Here is a 19,762-nt window from a genome sequence, read left to right as displayed (position 1 = left end):
CCCTATCTTCATCCTGCAGCACCAGCAGCACCTTTTTGTCCTTCTTTTAACCCAAACCAGGCCATCCCCTGCCCTCAGCCTGGGGGAGCAGGGCCAGGGGCTTTCCCCCTTTACCCCAAACCTGCCCCAGCTGCTCTTGGGGGGTGCAAATCCTGAACCACCTTTTTTCCCTTTCTCGGCTTGATTTTCGACGTATCTCGCCCTTGTTAGCAATTAAACAAGTATTTCAGTAATCCCAGATGGGCTCCAGCTCCTTCCCCTCGCAGCAAGACCAGACCCAAAGCATCACAGGGTGGGGGCAGGGCACAACATGCCTGTGCTGTGTCCCATCCCCCACCCCCGAGCATCAGCCGTTAGAAAATATTGCAATTTATTCCATCTCTCTCCTTCCAGAAATACACTTTTTACACCATTTCCAAGCAGCTGTCTTTTAAATAAAGGCGAGGGGGAGTTCACTCGGGGGGCGGCTGACCCTCCCCGGCTGTGGGCTGGGGAGCCAGGGGGGTGGCGGGGGTCTCGGGGGGACCATCCCGAGTTCGGAAGAGGAGTTCTCCGGCGGGAATGACCTGCTCCGTTTGCCAAGCGGCAGCGGTTCCGTATTGCTGGTAAAAGTCCGTGTCAGCCTGGAACATGACGAGGGCTTGGGCCGTGTGGATGCGGACGTGCTGCGCCAGGCTCGTGGCATCCAGGAATTTTTCCCCACAGGAATCGCAGGCGTAGAGGATCTGGGTGTTGGGGTCTGCGAGGGGAAAGAGGGGGGACACACACACCCTGGGGTGGATGGGGGTGGCGGGGCAAGGAGGCAGCCACCCCCCTCCCCTTCCCCGTCCCTTTCTCACCTGCTTCTTGCACTTGCTTCACTGCTTTGGTGATCTCGGCTTTAAGTGCTTCGGTCTCGTCTGCTGTCACGGCGGCGGCTACCGGCACCACTGCAGGGGGAGAGGAGGGGGGTGGGGGGTGGGGATGGTGAGTGGGGGGGCAAGGACATGTGGGGGGCACATCCTGGCTGGAGCAGGACGCTGGATTTTGCCTAGCACAGTGTTTAGGAAGGGGCTCCAGGCAGGCCACCACATTTCCCAGCCTCGAGCCACAGCAATGGCTGCTGCACCCCATGGATAAACCTCCAGGCTCCTTTGGGAGGCGCTCTTGGGACCCCCAAGCTGCTCCCCGTTGGACTAACGTCCCTTTGGGGACACCCCAAGCCGCTCCCCATGGTTTAACGTCCCTTTGGGGATGGCTCCCAGGACCCCCCGGCTCACCTGTGAGCTGTGTGACAGCGGTGGCCGCCAGCGCCTCGGTGGCCAGCGTCACCATGTCATCGGAAGCCACCGTGACAATGTTGACCTCGTCGCCTTCCTCCGGCTCGAGGATTTTGATGCCGGCCTTGCCCTGATGCACCGTCTTCACGTGGGAACGCAGGTTGTCCACCCGGTTGAAACCTCGGCCGCACTTGTCGCACAGGAACGGCTTCTCCCCTGGGAACGAGATGAGGAATTTGGGGAGGGGGGTTGTTAAAGATTTGGGGAGAGGGCAGTTAAATGGTTCGGGGGGCTGTTGGGAGCCCTGGCGGTACCCACCGGTGTGGATAATGATATGTTTGGAGAGATCGCCCACGTTGACGAAGGCTTTGTTGCAGACTGTGCATTTGTGGGGTCGGATATTGTCATGGTGCCGGATGTGGTTGGCCAGTTGGCTCGACTGCACGAACCTGGGGCGGGGGGACACGGTGGTCACCGCCAGCCCCCTCCCCAGCAATGACACCCTGGAACCTCCAGAGCCCCCCTAAAACTGACGAGCGGCCCCTCACCTCTTGCCGCAGCGTTCGCAGACGTAGGGCTTCTCCCCCGTGTGCTGGCGCACGTGGGCGATGAGGGAGCTCGCTTGGGTGAAGGCCTTCCCACAGATCAAACACTGGCACGGCTTCTCTCCTGTGGGAGAAAAGGGAAAGATGGGCAGGGAATTGATATAAAAAAATTATCTCAAAAATCTCCCCAAAAGCCCTTGGGAAAGAGCAGAGCTGTGTCCCTACCAGTGTGGATGCGGACGTGCCGCTGCAGCGCGCCGGGGTCGGCGAATTGGCGCTGGCAGTGGACGCAGACGTAGGGTTTCTCCCCGCTGTGGATCCGGAGGTGCCGCTTCAGGTTTCCTGAGAGCAGATGGGGCTCAGCCAGGGAACACGGGGCTCAGCCAGGGGACACGGGGACACCAGCAACCTCCCTCCCTCCTTCCGCGCACCCAGGTGGCTCCTTTGGGAAAGCCTGTCGCTGTTTATGGAGCGGGGGCTGCACCTCGGCCAGAGGCGAGGATCAGGCAGTAACGTGGGGGTGGGGACAGCCAGAACAGGCATCTGGGGTGGAGAGATGCTGTTGGGCTCATCCAGACCCCTCCAGCTCCGCAGCGGTGTGAGGAGAGGGGAGGGGACATTCCTGTCCCCACAGGCTGGACCAAGGGCTCCTTCCCGGAGCACCCCGGGGTGCAATCCCACTGTAGAGGTGGGCCCGTAGAGGAGGACAAATTTATGCACCACAACTGTGGCAACACAGCAAAGAGGTTGAAACCCTCCCGTGCCCAGGATGAACTCCCTTCTCTGGCTCCAAACCCGCCCCCCGGAGCGGTCCCTGTGCCCCCCCAGGCAGCCAAACCTCTGTCGCTGGGACCTCACCACCTACCAACCCCGTGGTACCTGAAGTGGTGAACTGTTTGCCGCACTCCCGGCACTTCAGGGGCCCATCCGCGATGTGAATCTTCAAGTGAGCCTTCAAGTTCCCCACCTGGGGACAGACAGAGGGATGCAGACAGCCCCCGGCCCCCATCACCCCATCTCCCCCCCGCCCCGGAGGGACACAAACAGCCGCGGGGCCGGCTCTTCCCCTCGCCCAACTCACCTGGTTGAATTTCTTGTCGCAGTGGGGACACTTGTGCTCCTTGTCGGTGTCGTGGGTCTCCAGGTGCCGCATTTTCGAGGTGGGATCGGAGAAGGAGCGCCCGCAGTAGTCGCACTGGTACGGTTTCTCCCCGCTGTGGACCAGCTGGTGCCGTTTCAGGTTGCCAGAGGTGGTGAAGAGCTTGCCGCAGTCGTCACAGCGGTATTTGGCCTCTCCCGTGTGCCGTTTCTTGTGGAGGTTCAGCAGGCTGATGAGGCGGTAGCTCTTTCCACACTCCTCGCAGCCGTAGGGCTTCAAGGGGCTGATGGAGGAGATGGGGCCATCACGTCGGGGGGAAGAACTGGTGTGCCGAGCTCTCACCGCGCCGCTCCGAGCTCCGCCACCCCAGCTAGACCCGTCTGGATCCCATGGGATGTCTTGAAGCAATGCAAAAGGGAAGGATGGGCAGAAACACAGGTCTTCTCCTGACCACCCCAACATGCCAATGGATTTTGCAAGGGTTTGGTCTTTTGCGGTAAAAGCCGCACTTTTTTAGGCACGGCCAGCGTCTTTTCATGCCTGGTGCCATCCAAACGAGCTGCTGGGAGCCTCCAACCCCACAGCGCCGAGCCCGCCAGACCAGCACGAGAGGCAGAGCGGTGCTGGCCGCCATACTGGCCTCTCGCTCACACCCTCAGCCGGCCACCAGCACCGTCACAAGCATTTCTCCACCCCACTTGGCCTGGTGGCACCTCTTGGTCCCCTGCATCGCCGTACCTGTGCGTCTTCTCATGGGCTTTGCACGCAGCTGGGTCGGAGAAGGCTTTGTTACACTCCCTGCAGGAGAAGGGTTTCTCGCCGGTGTGGATACGGATGTGCCGCTTGAAGTTACCGGTGTGGGTGAACTCCTTGCCGCAGTCCTGGGGACAGAGAGAGACAGGCTGGTGACACCCGGTGTCCCCAGGGGACAGGAGACGCCACTCGGGTGGTGGCCGGCCTCACCTCACACTTGTGCGTGACGGAGCCGTAGGCTTTCGACTCAGTCCTGTCACTGTAAGTACCGGACCGCAGCAGACGGGTTTCACCCGAGTTTTCCTGCCCGGAGTCGGTGCTCCCCGATTCGTTATCTTCAGCATTTTCTCCATTCTCCAGCTGGGGCTGCCCTTCCTTGGGGATTTTAGTCTCCTCTTCCTCCTCTGCCGTCATCTCCCCCTCTTCCTCCTTCCCTTCCAGCTCCATCTCTGTAGGCAGTTAAAAAATAGGTTGTGACAAATTGGGAGCAGCACTCGAGACACAAACCCCACCTGCATTTCCTAACTCTTAGCCTGGGCTTAAGGCAACGGGGATTAGACCTGCCCTACCGTGCCCGCGGAAATCCTGGGAACTCCATCGCTTGACACAGGTGCCCAGAGCTCTGCCTGGAGTCAGCTGGGATTTGCAGATTATTAGCCCTAAAATCCCCAACCCTGTACAGACAGAGGAGCATTTCCCACCCTCTCCTAGCGCTGCCCCGTCAAAACTGCTGCTGTGAACTCTGCGACTCGCAGGAGAGAGCGCTTGCACAGCAAAACTCACGCTAACAAAATTAATTCCATGGAAAACAAGGGTTCAAGCCTTGCCCAGCTTTGTTTCAGCCCTGCTGAAGGGAATGGGCAGACAGCAAATCCCGGCCACCGCCCTCGCTCACGAACACACCTCCTGTTTCGGCACCCTGAGAGACGCTGCCCTTTGCTGCGGCACTGCCACTGCCGGCGACGCTCTCCGCTGGCTGCCGGTGGCTGGGAAAATTGGCGTTGGAGCCATCCTGGATGGCAGCATCAGCCCCTACAAACGACAGAAGGTCTCAGGCACGCGTGGGGAGACACGCAGGCTCCACACAGCAGAGTCTGGCAGCAGGACAGTGTGTTGGGGTAGGTAACAGCGGGATTTTGGGTGTCATCCCTTGGTGGCTCACCTTCTTGGCCACCCAGCTGCTCCACCTGCGCCTCGGGGTGAGCTGCTGTGGCTGCGGGCGTCTCTTCCTTCCCCTCCGCGTCGGGAGGAACAGGTTTGGTTTTGTCAAGGTCACCCAGTGCTTCTGTCACCAACGCCTTGTCCTTGACGGTCGCCTTGTCGGCCCCTGCAAGGGAAGAGCGATCCAGCTTCGGCTGCCCATGCAGGGGCACCTCAACGGCTGCCAGAAGGGTTCCCAAATCCCATACGGATTCAAGGAAGCTTCAGCTCTTCAACGGCCGGTGCCACACAGGGGCAATCAAACCCCATCCAGACATCATCACGCACCAGATGCACCCAGGACGTGGGTCTGGATGGTGGCCAGAGCACGTGGCTGCTTTGTGGGGTGATTTTGAGAATCCTTGGATGAGGGGATGCTACGTACCGATCTGGGCAGGGGGCTGCTGGCTCTCGGTGGGGCTTACTGCCGGCACAGCGAGGGACTTGAGAGCGTGGCAAGCGCTGACGATCTCCTGCATCTGCAGGAAACCCGCCACGGCCAGCACGTCTTCCACGTTGTCGGAGTTTAGGCTCAGCTTAGCCGTGTACATGAACTCCAAAACCTGGCCCAGGCCTGCAAGGGAGGCGATGCAACCAGAAATAAGCTCTCACCGCTCGGAATTTTGAAAAGCTCAAAGCGCATGAAACAACAGGGTGATGAGCCTCCCTCGAACCCTGGGCACCAAACTGCTTTGTTTAAGCAGCTCAGAGGGCTGTCAGGCAACCCTCTTCCTACCTGCCGCGTTGCTGATGTCGAGGTGCACCACATCCTTCTGGTCAACGAAGAGCATCCTGAAATACTCGCTGCAGGCTGCCAGCACGGCTTTGTGGGCCTTGAAGTCGATGCCGTCCACCACGAAGGTGCAGTCACACAGCAAACCCAGCTGCCGCTGCTGGTTCAGCTGTTCCAGGACTTGCTTGCTGTGTTGGGGGAAATCCATGGCTGTGGGGGGAGAAAAACAAACCCCGACACCGCGTCAGAAAGGGCCATGAAGCAGGACAGATCACAAAGCCCTGGATCAACCACAACCCTGCCCTGTTAGTTAAAAAACGCAGCCCAAAAAGCTTAATTTCAGCTCCTTGCTACAGCTGCCTGCCTCGCCCACCAAATATGACCCCAAAATCTTTCCTGTAACAGCTGCAATGCCACCACAGGGCTGGAGCAAGAGTTGATTAACAGTCAATATATTTTTTGCCATCCTAACAGCATTTAAAATACACTTATTGCTCTTCAACCGGTCCAAGCTGCAAGCAGGATCCCTGCTGCCTCCAAAAACACGAGTGCCATCACTCCTTGGGTGAGCAGGTGGTGCCACCGCTCCTGTTGCACAGCGCAGAAAGTGTTCATCAGAATCTTCAAGCTCCTGACCACTTCAGGTGCTCACGTCACAATACTGAGGGATTTTTATTTTTTTATCATGTGTTTGGAGGGAGTTTTCCCTGCTTGAAGCCCGACTTTGGCTGAGGAATGCTGCAGACTGCTGGGAACACGGTGAAAGCCCATTTTTCAAGCAGATCCTCATAAGCAAAGGTTGAGGGGCACCATGAGCTTGATCTGCCGCCAGAAGCTGGGTTTTCTCCTGGGCTGTACCTGCAGGGCGCAGGGTAGAGAATGAAGGGTTTTCAAACAGCTACGTTTTCCAAAAATGATTCCAGGAGGGCTGAAGGGATCATTTCATCGCTTGCTAGGCAATGAAAGTCCAGCTAAAGTCCTTAAAGCTCCGGATGCTGGGAGAAGCAAAGTTATGGCCAGGGAAGCACTCGTGGTTTCGATGTTCAGTCGATGCCTCCCTGAAGGTTTCCAGCTCACAGTAGCTGCTTTTCCACTTCACCAGCTCTTAAAAACAGCCCAGAGAATCCCAAGCTGGGGAAGGGCAACCGGTTTGGATCCACAAAACCAGGTTGCTTCCAGGCAGCCACGAGCATGTCCCTGCCTCTGGATCCTCTGGATCCCTGGGAGCCCTGCACAAGCACAGCAGGCGAGCGGAGGGAGCCTCCTCCTGTCTGCTGCGAGTGCTAGCACCGTGCTCGGTGAAAGACCTGCTCAAGGACTGATCTGGCTTCCAAAATCATTCCCAGTGGAGATGAGAAGCCCAGACACCTGACAGCATCAGGTCACACACAGAAAGAAAAAGTTTTGCTCCCCAAAATCACTATTTGTCTTTGCAATTAACTCACCACCACTTCTTCCCAGCTCTCCAAAACGTGGGGTACTTTTTAACCAACACCCAAAGCGTGTCCCAAAATACATCCCTTGAGAGCCAGAAAAATCAGTATTTGTATCAAAATCTGTCTAAACCCCCGCACACGCATGATGCTAAGGTCTGTAAAGGAAGCTCTGGAAAAATAGGGGAAGATTTTCCCAGCAACACAACCACCACTGCCTTCCAGGTTCAGAAAGCTCTGCATGGCAGGACCTGAGAAATCACGATGGTTCGATGCTTTAAAAGGCTATTTTCCATAATTTGTAGGAGGCACTTTGCATCTGAATGATGATTATGATGATTTTTATCACTCCCTGACTGGACTCGCCTCCGCTTTGCAAAGGAAGCAAAATCCCAAGAAATTAAACTCCAAAAAACTTCCACCTTTTCTGTGGTTTTCTCCGTAACGTCACATTACAGCTCTGTCAAAGCAAGCGCAGGCAGCGGGGCAATAGTTCGGATGAGCTGCATATCGCCCTCACACCCAAACGCTGTGCCCAGCATCCCCCCAGCAGCTGAAATCACCTTTGCACACTAAAATCCCTGACTCAAGCCTTAAAAATCCCAAATATCTGGATCAAAAAACCCACGGTGCACTCAGAATGCCACCCTGGTTCCTTGCCACCAGGTGGGCACAGCCAGTTCGTGGTTCTGGTGCTGAGATCCGCCTCCATCCCTGACCGAACGGGATGCGCCGAAATAGGGATGGATCTGGGGATGGATGCAGGGAGGGTAAATGCCAAGTCAGGCATTGCTGGTCCACCTGACCTCTAAATAAATTAGCTCCCTTTAGTGCGAATCCATCGCTGTCAGCTGTTTAAGGTGCTGTCTGAGGACGCGTGTCAAATGCTCCTTGCCTGAAAAACAAAGATAAGCCAGGATCGGTGCCTGAACTCACCCCTGCGCTGCGAGGAGCGGAGATATCCAGAGGACCAAGTCTGTGTGCAAGACAGTTGCGGCTCTCCTCCAGAGCTTTCCCCCTTCCTGGTACTCAAGTCAGTCTCTACGCAGCCATCCTTGGAGAAACGGGACAAAAAGCTCCATTTTAAAACCCAGATCTCCCATGTCGAAGGCACTAAGGTCCGACATCACTGACCCAGGACTGGGCACCCCTCGATTGCGCCCTGTCATTTCCCCTCCCAGCCTCTCCCCAGTGCAGCTGTCGAGTCTCTCATTACCCAATTAATCATGGAAAAGCTTTGTTATGAGAACACCCACGCCTGCTGCACGTGCTCACAGAGATAAACACAGTGGCTACAGTCCGAGGGAGCTTCCCACATGAGCTCCGTTATACTCTCTCACTTATTAATGACATTAACCTCTTCCTATACCTGCCACCCAAGCAGCTACCTATTAAAAGGACTCGATAAATCGGAAAAACCTAGTTTAAACATTGCCTTTCAATGCTGTCACCATCCAGCCATCCCTTCTTATGGTGAGACGATAAAAAGGAAGAGGGGGTTTACTTTCTGCCTACCGTCATCTCCCTTCTTCTGTGTCAGCTTGGGGAACAAAGCAGCCCTAATCCTTTCAGTCTCTGTGAAGAGCTGTCTGTCCTCATTTCCAGTAACTGATTCTGCAACATTTTTAGTTAAAAAAATAAAGTTAAGAGCTGATATGACAAGAGCATTCAAGGTACAGATATACTAATAAGACAAATTACAAAACAGATAGACTCCAGAGTCTGTGGTCAGCAGCAAAACCAGGAGGCAAGTTCACATTCGGCTGTAAGGAAGGGAAAAATAACGACAAGTGATGACAGGCATGAAAAAAACACGGTGAGAAGGAGCTAAAAGAAGAAAGACACAAGGAGAAAGGTGAGCAGAGACACTCTGGACACCCCTCAGTGATCAGGCCCCCCACAGACCCCTTGGTTGTTTAGTTTTCAGTCCCATGGATGCGCTCGTGCAGCTCCTGACACGGCTGTGCAGGCAGGGCTGCCCGCAGGTAACTGGAGCCCTGGGCTGCAGCAGACGGGGAGCCAGCACGGCCGCTGAGGCATCGCCAGACCTCGAGCTCTGCCGTGAAAACCGCCCATTCCTGTGGCACCCAGATGATGAACTACAAAACCTTCACCTTCCTTGAAAAACCCTGCCTTTGGAACGCTGCCCCATGCCTGAAATTTCAGCGGAAGCTTCTGATGCAGAAATGCAATGAGGGAAACGTGGCTTGTCCATGAAACGTGCCCAAGAAGCGACACCCGCAGAGGGCACGTACAGCCAGTACAGGCTGTCACCACAGCAAAAATGATGCCAGAAGATGAGAAAAACCCTTTTTTCCTTGAGCTGCTGCACGAAGCTTTGAAGTTTTCTCCACTCTTCTGCCGGCGACGTCCTTGACACGCAGGTAGACAGCTCGTGTGGCATGAGGAGACTCGCCCTGCACAGCGCTGGCTGTCAGTGCTGCATCCCCCCGAGACGCCTGACCGTGTCCTGAGGGGGCGGTGGCTGCCCCACGCGTGGGGGGCACAGGGCTTCACTCCTGACCTCCCCCCAGAGCACCCCACGGCTCCGTGGGGGGACACCCCCCCTGGACAGGGCCATGCTGGTGAGGGGGGGCTGGCGAGGGCCCTGCCGAGCGCTAGCAGCCCCCCGTTCCCCTCAGGGCAGCCGCCCTAGGCCTCTGCGCCTGAGGGGGGTCACAGGGAGTGGGGCACACAAATCCGGGGGCAGAAGGGCTGCCACAGCCGCTCCCCGCGCTGCTCAGGGGACGGCAGGACCCCCACACAGCCTGCCCTCAGAACACCGGGGGCCGCACACCCGGGCGCCCCTCAAAACGGCTCCTTTTTAGGGGGGAACCCCCAGGCAGCGAGCTGGGCCGCAGCCCCCTTCCCCTCCCAGCCCCCCTAACTCTCCAAAGCCCCCTCCCCAGGCCCTCCAGCCACCCCCCCGGACAGCCCCCTGCCCCCCCAAGCCGCTACCTGCCATGCCGGGCCCTGCGGGGGCCTCACACCGCCGCCCGCAGCGCTCACCGTGACACGGACCAGACAAAGGGCGCCGCCATCTTGGCGCCGGGCGGAAGCGGCGTCGCCCTCCCCCGCCCACCGGCCGCCCCGCCGCGCATGCGCGGCCACGCGCGGGGCGCGAACTACGCCTGCGCGCTGCGCCGTGGCCCCGCCCCCTCCCCGCCCTCCCGCGCTCCCCTCAGGCGTGTCGCCATGACAGTGCGGGGCGGCTGGGCGGCGGGGACGCCCGGCGCGGCCCTTGCGGCTCCCTGAGGGGCGAGGGGCTCTGTTCCGCCATGCTGTGTACCCCTAAGGGCTCTCGTTCCCGCTCCGGGGTTGCCCGCAGCCCTAGGCGTGCCAGCGGGCCGAGGCGTCGGGCAGTTGCCATGATGGCGGCCGCAGGGGATGGGCCGGCCCTGTGCTCCCCGCAGGTCCGCAGGGCCGACAGCTGTTAATGCTGCCTGAAGTGCGGCCTCTGTGCGGGCAGACCCCCTCAGGTGGGCGTGCGGGGCCAGGTGGCATGAGAGGCCCTGCAGGGATGGCAGCAGTGCACTGCCGTGACTTGGCGCAGGTGCAGGCGGCTGGCTGGAAAGCAGGCAGCCCCAAAATGCGTAAAACTTCCTTTTAGCAATCTGTTGCCCACTAAGGCCAGATTTCGACCTGCCTGCCCAAAGCAAGCCCAAGCTACTGCGGGGTCTTCTGGGAGAGGGGCTCTCAGCTGTGCCTTTGCCCGCTCTCCGTTACCCCCAAATCTTACCCCCTGTGCAAAACCAGCCGGCTTGGGGGGTGAAAAAGTGGGCTTTTTAATTCCGGCTTTCCTGGAGCTTCATGGGTGAGGGCCACCTAGCAGCCTGTCACCACTAGGTGGCGATCTGTGACCGCGGTGGGTGGCTCCCGGCCTGCTGGGGTGCCCTGGGCACGCGGGGGTGGCATGTCGTGACAGAGCAGACACAGCCCATCGCAGAGGATCAGCGACAGGGCTGCTCCTCGCCTCCGTGGCTCCAATTCCCTAAGCTGTGCTCTGGCGGCTTTTATAACCATTAAGAGCTTTTAAAAAACTTTTTAAACATCGTTCCTCGCAGGATGCTGCGGCGGGGAGTACCCTCAGTGATCGGCAGCGGCCCGAGGAGCTGCTGGATGAGCTGTGTGTTTGTGTGTGTCCCCGGCGCTGCAGGTGTGTTAACGCAAGTCATGAGTCGTTAGGAGACAAGTGGGGACGAGGTGACCTCGGAGCTGGAACAGCAACACGAGCTGGGCAGTGTGTGGTAGCTATAAACAGCTGCTCGCCCTGAACAGGCGCCTGACTGTTGTTTGTACACACAGGGAGATGGAGCTGGGGATTTGGGGAAGCTTTTGGGCCCCCAGAAAGAAGCCCCTGGGTTTGACAGCCAGGCTGGGACCATCATCCCGGCTGGGGGTGCCTGGGGCTTCCCTGAGGGTGGTGGGTGCAGGTGGGCGAGGGGAGGAGGAGGATTTGGTGACCTTCCAGGTGGGCCAGCAGCCGAACAGCTGAGGGAATGGCTCAGAAATAGAGTGTTGGGGAAGAAATGAGTCACCCCGGGCTGGAAATAAATGGGGCAGCGGGCACTGGAGGGGAGCTGGGTCGGCTCCTTGTCCCTGTTTTTGTCAGGAAGGAGGAATCACTTGCAGGACCCCTTACTGAGACACCCCTTGGGGCTGAACCTGCAGCGCTTTTGGGGGAAATGCATCAAGAAAACAATAAAAAACGGAGGAGGCAGCAGTCAGGCATTCTCAATAATTTATCACAAGCTGTATATACAGGGACAAGCTCTGGCAGAAGGTCGGGGAAGGGAACCTCGCTCCTCACTCCCAGCAGGGCTCTTGGCACGCCGGATCTTCCCCATCAACCCTCGCCAGCTAAAAATCGCCGGAGCCGGGACTCCCCTCTGGAGTTTCTCCAGTGGGTGATGGGATGCGTCTCTCCACGCCGGCCCCTCAGCACAGGTCCCTGCAGGGGAGCATTCCTGTTCCCTACCCCACATCCCGCCTCCTTCCCAAATCACCTAAATAATTAAGGGGGGCGGGGGGAGTGGAAGGGACCCCTGACCCCTCAGATCTTGATCTCAGTCCGGAAGGTTTGCTGGACATGGTCGGTGTGCTTGGCGGGCTGTCGCTGAGCCCGGATGGTCAGCGTGCCGTCATCCCCCAGCGAGGACGACACCGATGTGGGGTCCACGTCTTCGGGCAGCTGGCATTTGTGGGTGAAGGTGTTCATGACGGTGCCATCTGCGGCCAGCTGGGAAAAAATAAAATGAGTGAAAAGGGGCGATTTTGGGGTGCAAGCAGGACAAGGGCTCATTGTTCCCTGCCCTTGGGTGAGGCTGGCGGTTGCGCCTTGTGTGTGGGTGGTAATGTTTATCTCTGCTAGGGGATGGGTGGCACGTGGGTGGCATCGGCAGGGGGACAAAGTGCTTTTTTTGGCTGGCACCCACCTCAGAGAACAGTGATTACAGAGCTCCTGGGTCTCCTGGGCTTTGTTGCTGTGAAATACAGGGCCAAAAGGCGAGGAAATGGTGAATTAAACCCTACTGAGGTTTATAGCCTTGGCCATTAGGAAGTCGGGTGGGAGATGGAGGGTCCCTGTGTCCCCCACGTGAGGATTTTGGGGTCCCCCACAATGGGGGAGAGTGGGGAGGGGAGGGAGCACCCACCTTCTCGGCATGCACCTCGATCTGGTTGTTGGAGGTGGTGACGATGATGTCCTCGGGGGCAAAGTCGGTGACATCCACTGTGAACTGATAGGTGTTGCCCAAGGTCTTCACGGCGCCGGTGTTGCCAGGCCGAGCTGCCGGAGAAGGGGCGGTCACAGCCGCGGTTCGGTGGGGGTCCCCCCCTAACGCCTCTGGGGGTCACAGCCACAGCGATGTGGGGGTGTTCCCCCCACCCCAACTCACCTGGGAACCCCAAGGTCTCGCCGCGGGGCCGGACGAAGCTCCCAAAAAGCTCCATGGTGCCGGCGGGCGACGCTGCCCGGTGGAAGCTGTGCTCCGATCGGAAAGCAGCCGAGGATTGCACGTTCATCCACCGCTCCCCCCACACCTCCACCCCTGGCTCCCACTGGGGAGGAAGAGCGAAGCCCCCTTCCTCGTCCTCCTCCCGGTGAAGGCAAAGAGACGGTTATTTCGGGGGGGGCGGCTTGACGAGCCTTTTAAAGCCTCGTTACGGCTCCCGGCCGCCTGCCAGAGCTCTTGTAAAACGGGCTAAATTTAGGTCTTGCGCCGGAGACGGTGGAAATTTTTCCCCTCTCCGTCTCCCCCCTCAGCGCCGTGGAATGCGATGCTGGCGTTCCTGCCTGTTATTAATGAGTAATAATGATAATTAATTAAAATACTTATTAAATACTCCTCGCCCCGGGATGTACTTGGGGATTGGGAGCTTGGAGGTGGCGGGGGCGGGGGGGGACCCGGCTCGCTCCGGCCCGAGCGGGTCCGTCGGCTTCGTCAAGGTCGTTTTTAATGAGCTCGTTTGCAAACTCAGTCTGGCAGTGGAGGCCAAGGCGGGAGGACCAGCCAGGGGGTGCTGAAAAAAAGGGGGGGGGATCCTGTCCCCCAAAACGTCCTCGGGATGGAGCACCCTGTCCCTGAGGGGGTGCGTGGGGAGAAGGAGGAGGAGAGGGTGCTGGTGTCGGAGCAGAGCTGGAGACCCTGCCCCAAAGCCCGGAGAAGGCTCCAAGGTGAGACCCCCACCCAAAGAGGGGGACTTTGGGGGTGGAGGGGTGGGTTTTTTTGGGGGGTCAGCACCCTGTTGCCCCCCACCCCCCTCCCCGCAGGGTGCCTGGAGCAGGTGAAACAGCAGCTTTTCCGTGTGGGGGAGGATTGGTATTTCCTCTTCGCGCTGGGGGTCCTCATGGCCACCATCAGCTTCATGATGGACCTCCTCGTCTCCAGGCTCTACAAGGGTAAAGGAGGGGCTCCCGTGGGGGGCTTCGCTCGGCATTTGGGGGCTCATCAAGGAGGGGGGGTGGTCTTCTGGGATAGGGGCACATCCCTCCCGATGCTTCTTCTCCAGCCCACTGGTGGCTTTACCAAGAGGTCGGTGACATCTTGGTGCTCAAGTACCTCTCGTGGACCATGTACCCCATGGCGCTGGCAGCCTTCTCCACCGGCTTCTCCCAGAGCATCACCCCGCACTCGGGAGGTGAGCCACCTGCACCCCAACCCTCCCGCCTCCCCAAAACTCTCCCCCCAGTAGTGGGGGGGACCCCTAACATTTGGATCTCCCCCTTCCAGGCTCCGGCATCCCAGAGCTGAAGACCATCCTGACCGGGGTGGTGCTGGAGGACTACCTGGCCATCCAAAATTTCGGAGCCAAGGTGGTGGGGTTGACCTGCACCCTGGCGTGCGGCAGCACTGTTTTCCTTGGCAAAGTGGTGAGGGATCCCCCCATCCCGGTTCCCAGCATCGCTGGCAGTTTCAGTTGGCACCGGGGTGGGGGTGGGGCGGACGCTCAGCACTGTGTCCCCCCCACCTCACCACCCAGGGTCCCTTTGTCCACCTCTCTGCCATGGCCGCGGCGTATTTGGGGAAGATGCGGACCACGGTCACAAGGGAGTATGAGGTGGGGGTGCCACCTCCAGAAAACTGAGGGGCAGTTCCCCACCCAAAAATTGGGGGGGGGGGGGGATTTTATTTTACACACCCCCCCACCCCCCACCCCAAAATTGGGGTTGCAGCTAACCACCCCCCACCCTGCAGGACAAGTTCAAGCAGAACGAGATGCTGGTGGCAGCGCAAGCCGTCGGGGTGGCCACGGTTTTCGGGGCACCCATCAGCGGTGAGGATCTCCCTCCATCCCACCCTGGGGACCCCCAAAGCCTCCCCTAAAGACACACCCTCCCCCCCCCCGCCCCTCCCCCATTTTTCCAGGGGTGCTTTTCAGCATCGAGGTGATGTCCTCCCACTTTGCCGTGCGGGATTACTGGCGGGGCTTTTTCGCTGCGACCTGCGGTGCCTTCATGTTTCGCCTCCTCGCCGTCTTCAACAACGATCAAGGCAAGGCAGGGTGGGCAGGATGTGCCCCCTCTTCCCATTACCCCCCACCCCCCGTAGCATTTTTGGGATGCTCCCCCCAAAACCATGCGCTCATTCCTCTACCCCCCCTCCCAGAAACCATCGCAGCTGTTTTTAAGAGCGACCTCAGGATTGATTTCCCCTTCGACCTCCTGGAGACCTTCTTTTTTGTGATTTTGGGGTAAGGGGGCCCCTGCCTGTACCCTGCCTGTACCCTGCCTGTACTCTGCCTGTACCCTGCCTGTACCCTGCCTGCCCTCTCCTCCACAGGGCCGTCTGCGGGCTCCTGGGCTGTGCTTACCTCTTCTGCCAGCGCTGGCTGCTGGCGGCCGTCAGAGAGAACCGGCTCACGGCCAAGCTGCTGGCCACCGAGTCTGTACCGGGCGTCTGTCTGTCTGCGCCATGCGTCCTGCATGTCCGTGTGTCCGTGCCGTGCACCTTGTGTGTCCGTGTGTCCTACCGCATGCACCTCGGGCATCCGCGTGTCCACCCTGGGAATCAACTCCTTGCACCCTGCGTGTCCGTGCATCCACCCCATGCACCATGCGCGTGTCTGTGTGTCCACCCATGCACCCTGCGTGTCCGTGCATCCACCCCATGCGCCATGCGTGTGTCCCTGTGTCCACCCATGCACCCTGCGTGTCCGTGCATCCACCCCATGCGCCATGCGTGTGTCCCTGTGTCCACCCATGCACCCTGCGTGTCCGTGCATCCACCCCATGCACCGTGCGTGTGTCCCTGTGTCCACCCATGCACCCTGCGTGTCCGTGCATCTGTGCCACACGCTGTGCGTGTGTCCATGCATCCACCCCATGCACCCTGGGTGCCCACCCCCTGCACCCTGGGTGTCCGTATGTCCCCCCACCCACGCACCCTGGGCATTCCCGTGTCCACCCCTGCACTCTGCCCATCCACCCCATACATCCCAGGTCCCCCCCACGCACCCCAGTCACCCACGGGTTCCCCCCCACCCCCAGCCCATCTGTCCCTGCGCCCCCCAGCCCTACCTCTCCCCCCCCTCCAGCAAGCCCATCTACACAGTGCTGGTGGTGCTGCTCATCGCCTCCATCACCTTCCCGCCTGGGCTGGGGCAGCTGATGGCCTCCAGGGTGAGTGGGGGGCGGGGGGCTCCCGGGGGCACCCCGACACATCCCAGCGGGTGCTGAGGGTGGCCCTCGGTCTGTCCTCCCAGCTCACCATGAAGGAATATCTCACCTCCCTCTTTGACAACCTCACGTGGGGCACGCTGGCCCCCAACGCCTCCTCGGTAGCCAACCCCCACAGCGTGGACCCTTCAGGGCTCTGGCAGGAGTGGTGCCACCCCTCTGCCACCATCTTCGGCACCTTGGCCTTCTTCCTACTGATGAAGGTAGCCATACTCCCCCTCAGTCCCTATGTCCTGCCCCCCCCCAGATGGTGTCCTCATGAGGATGACCCCCCTGGCCTTGGCCGGGCTCTGCCCCCCCCAGTTCTGGATGCTGATCCTGGCCACCACCCTGCCCCTGCCCGCTGGCTACTTCATGCCCATCTTCATCTACGGTGAGGCTGGGTGTCTGCGGGGCCTGAACCAAGGCGGGGTACGGGGGGAGGGGGATCCAGCCCTGAGGAGGGGTACAGGGGGAGAAACCAGCCTTTGGAGTGGGGGTACAGGGGTGTATCCAGCCCTGGAGGGGGGTACATCCAGCCTGGAGGGGGGTACAGGGGTTGTATCCATCCCTGGGGGGTGGGGGGGGCACAGCCAGCCCTGGGGGTGGGGGGTACAGGGGTGTATCCAGCCCTGGTGGGGGGGCAGATCCAACCCTGAGGATGGGGGTACAGGGGTTGTATCCAGCCCTGAGGGGTCTGCAGGAGGGTGGTCACCTCCAGCTGCACCACTTGGGAGGGGGGCGCTCCTGCGGTCTCCCACCTTCCCCCCTCCCCATTTTAGGAGCCGCCATCGGGCGCTTACTGGGGGAGGTGGTGGCCCTGCTCTTCCCCCGAGGCCTCCGTTCGGAGGGGGACCTGCGCCCCGTCATCCCTGGTGGCTACGCCCTGGCCGGTGAGTCAGTGGGGAAGGGGGGACACCCATGGGTGGGGGGCACCTGCTGCCCATACACTGACACCCCCCCATTCCGGTTCTCCACAACAGGCGCAGCCGCCTTTTCAGGCTCAGTGACCCACGCCATCTCCACGGCTTTACTGGTGTGCGAGGCCACCGGTCACCTGAGCCACGTCCTCCCCGTCATCCTGGCCGTGCTGGTGGCCAACGCCATCACCCAGAAACATCAACCATCCTTCTACGATGGCACCATCATTGTCAAGAAGCTGCCCTACCTACCCCGCATCCGCAGCCGGCACATGGCGTAAGCATCCCCCCACCCCAGACCATATTTTGGGATGATTTCCTGCAAAATGATGGAAATTTGGGGGGGTTATGGCTTACCAGTTCCTACAAAGTGGTGGTGGAGGAGTTCATGGAGCGCCGGGTGGTGACCTTGGTTAAGAGTGGTGGCTTCGAGGAGGTGCTGGTGGCCTTGGATGCCTCTGTTGATGCCGAATACCCCGTGGTGGAGAGCACAGGTGGGATGTGGAGTATGGGGGGGTGTGGGGGGTGTCACCGTGGCTGGTGGGGGGACGTCACCAGGCTTGTCTTTGTCCGCCAGGGTCACCCATGCTGGTGGGCACTGTCAGCAGAGCCCAGCTGGTCACCTTTCTCCAGAGCCACAAGCATCCCCAGGCACCCCCAGGGGAGAAGGTAAATAGGGGTGAGCACCCTGATGCAAGCAAAAAAGCTATTTTTTTCACCCATAAATTAACATGTCACCTTCCCCAAGCTGGCCACCGCGGGGACGCTTGGGGACAACTGCACCATCGAGCCCATCATGCTCCAACTCTCACCATGGACCTCCCTGCACCAGGTTTGGGGACACACACACATCCTGATGGGGCTGGGAACCACCCCCTGCCCCCCAGTGCTGTGTCGCGGTGAGGGGACACAGCATGGCAGGGGTGGCTTTGTCCCCACGTGTCCCTGTTGTCACCTCCCCAAGGCCCATCACCTCTTTGAGCTGCTGAAGCTGCAGCGCATCTTTGTCACCCGCTTTGGGGAGCTGGTGGGAGCCGTCAGCCGGGTGGAGGTGAGGCGGGGGACAAGGGGGGGGACAAGGGGGTGGGAATGGGGGACACAAGCCCCTGTCCCACCTTCTCTGTCCCCTTGCAGCTGCGGAGAGCAATCGAGGAGCTCGCCAACCCCAAGTGATGACTTTTGGGGATCACAAGGGACCCCTCCCCAGGGATGTTACCCACGGAAAGAGGGGGGTCCTGACCCCCCAGGTGGTGCAGGTCCCCCCCAGGGGAACCCAGGCATCTGAGTTGGGGCAGGGGCTGTTCTCCGGCAGAGTCTCCTCCTGTATTAAATACATCCTCAGTGCTTCCTCTTCTCCTTCCTCCTCCTCCCCTAGCACCACAGGGTTCATTTGTGGGGGGGTCACCCCCCCGTACCCCGCAGCAGTGCTCAAAACCCCCCAAAATCACCCCAAAACTGTGCCCAGCCCTAGGACATGCACTGAAGTGCCCCAGTCTGTGCAACACCCCCACCGTGGACCCCCCCCTAGTAATTTTCAGCACATAATTATCCTTAATTATTGCAATGAATAAGGGTGGCTAGTGTTTTGTGACCCCAAGATCCTGGGGAAACGAGGGGGTGCTGAGCCCTCCCCAGCTCTTTGGTGTGTCCCCCAGCTGGGGTGCGGTGTTTTTTTTTTTTGGGGGGGGGGGGAAATGGAGGGTGTGGCGGGCACTAACAAAGATGTAATTAAGTCTGCCAGGCTAATTAAGCACGGCGGGGCAGGTTGGGTGAGGCGGGCATGTCTGGGCCCAGCCAGAGGAGGTGAAGCAGGGACAGCACCAGAAAGACACCCCAAAAGCAGGGCGGGCGCTGGGATGGGTGCCAGGGTGGGGGCTGGGGTGGAGTGAGGCTGCTGGGAGCAGAGCTGGGCTGCAGCACCCATGTGCCCCACGGAGGATGCTCAGTGGGGTGAGGGGACCACAGGGAGGGGGGGCATAGCACCCATGGAGAGTGCCTGGTGGGATGAGGGTGCTTGTAGGGTGATGGGACCACAGCACCCATGTCCCTTGGGAAGGATGCTCAGTGGGGTACGGGGACCAAAGCACCCATGGAGGGTGCCGGGTGGGGTGAGGGGACCACGGGGAGGGGGTCCACAGCACCCATGGAAGATGCTCAGTGGGATGAAGGTGCTCACAGGGTGATGGGATCACTTGGAAAGGATGCTCAGTGGGGTAGGGGTACCACAGCACCCATACTGCCCATGGTGGGTGCTCAGCAGGGTGAGCGGACCATGGGGAGGGGTCCATGGCATCTACAGAAGGTGTTCAGTGGGGACCACAGCACCCATGTCCCTTGGGAAGGATGCTCAGTGGGGTACAGGGTCCACGGCACCCATGGAGGATGCCCGGTGGGGTGAGGGGACCACAGGGAGGGGGTCCACAGCACCCATGGAGGATGCCCGGTGGGGTGAGGGTGCTCACAGCATGATGGGATCACTTGGGAAAGATGCTCAGTGGGGCATGGCAACCACAGCACCCATGGGTGATGCCCCCCCCCCTGCCCATCACCCCACCCCTGCTCTCATGGTTTCACCGAAACCGAGCCAGGCATGGGGGGGGGGGCACCTCAAAGGCCCGGTGCCTCAGTTTCCCCATCATCCTTACCTGGCCCTGCCATAGGCA

The 19,762-nt window shown here is 59.9% G+C and overlaps 3 protein-coding genes across 9 annotated transcripts; 1 reads left to right on the top strand and 2 right to left on the bottom strand.

The window, feature by feature from the left end:
* Positions 1 to 353: 353 nt before the first annotated feature.
* Positions 354 to 10,100, bottom strand: ZBTB17 (zinc finger and BTB domain containing 17). 4 transcript variants are annotated; one of them, XM_040588510.1, is made up of 17 exons: positions 9,981 to 10,100; positions 8,538 to 8,636; positions 7,959 to 8,076; positions 5,593 to 5,799; positions 5,242 to 5,430; positions 4,819 to 4,983; positions 4,560 to 4,688; positions 3,867 to 4,105; positions 3,642 to 3,784; positions 2,886 to 3,186; positions 2,684 to 2,771; positions 2,030 to 2,146; positions 1,808 to 1,928; positions 1,578 to 1,708; positions 1,260 to 1,475; positions 840 to 929; positions 354 to 739 (listed from the first exon to the last, which is right to left on the bottom strand). In XM_040588510.1, the coding sequence occupies exons 2-17, from the start codon at positions 8,541 to 8,543 to the stop codon at positions 453 to 455; spliced, it is 2,547 nt and encodes an 848-aa protein (XP_040444444.1). In that variant the 5' UTR covers positions 8,544 to 8,636; positions 9,981 to 10,100; the 3' UTR covers positions 354 to 452. The 4 variants fall into 4 exon arrangements, with proteins under 4 accessions (XP_040444444.1, XP_040444446.1, XP_040444445.1 ...); XM_040588512.1 differs by lacking the exon at positions 7,959 to 8,076 and adding an exon at positions 7,829 to 7,917; XM_040588511.1 differs by having other exon boundaries at positions 10,032 to 10,067.
* Positions 10,101 to 11,471: 1,371 nt separating this feature from the next.
* On the bottom strand, positions 11,472 to 13,303 carry HSPB7 (heat shock protein family B (small) member 7). The gene is made up of 3 exons (XM_040588519.1): positions 12,920 to 13,303; positions 12,677 to 12,810; positions 11,472 to 12,261 (listed from the first exon to the last, which is right to left on the bottom strand). Exons 1-3 carry the CDS (start codon positions 13,044 to 13,046, stop codon positions 12,076 to 12,078), a joined length of 447 nt encoding a protein of 148 aa, XP_040444453.1. The 5' UTR covers positions 13,047 to 13,303; the 3' UTR covers positions 11,472 to 12,075.
* Positions 13,304 to 13,503: 200 nt separating this feature from the next.
* On the top strand, positions 13,504 to 18,656 carry LOC121085642 (chloride channel protein ClC-Kb-like). Of its 4 annotated transcripts, XM_040588515.1 has the most exons (19): positions 13,504 to 13,698; positions 13,795 to 13,923; positions 14,034 to 14,162; positions 14,255 to 14,394; positions 14,505 to 14,582; positions 14,720 to 14,798; positions 14,891 to 15,016; positions 15,131 to 15,215; positions 15,305 to 15,406; positions 16,059 to 16,143; positions 16,227 to 16,403; positions 16,504 to 16,573; positions 16,962 to 17,072; positions 17,163 to 17,376; positions 17,460 to 17,593; positions 17,677 to 17,768; positions 17,848 to 17,931; positions 18,064 to 18,150; positions 18,234 to 18,655. In XM_040588515.1, exons 1-19 carry the CDS (start codon positions 13,590 to 13,592, stop codon positions 18,270 to 18,272), a joined length of 2,070 nt encoding a protein of 689 aa, XP_040444449.1. In that variant the 5' UTR covers positions 13,504 to 13,589; the 3' UTR covers positions 18,273 to 18,655. The 4 variants fall into 4 exon arrangements, with proteins under 4 accessions (XP_040444449.1, XP_040444452.1, XP_040444448.1 ...); XM_040588518.1 differs by lacking the exon at positions 13,795 to 13,923 and having other exon boundaries at positions 18,234 to 18,656; XM_040588514.1 differs by having other exon boundaries at positions 14,891 to 15,215; positions 18,234 to 18,656.
* The last annotated feature ends 1,106 nt before the right edge of the window (positions 18,657 to 19,762 follow it).

This window comes from Falco naumanni, chromosome 3, assembly GCF_017639655.2.
Source record: "Falco naumanni isolate bFalNau1 chromosome 3, bFalNau1.pat, whole genome shotgun sequence".
Taxonomy (NCBI): Eukaryota; Metazoa; Chordata; class Aves; order Falconiformes; family Falconidae; genus Falco; species Falco naumanni.
The sequence above is the reverse complement of the archived record's forward strand: the minus strand, read 5'-3'. Positions and strand labels throughout refer to the sequence as shown.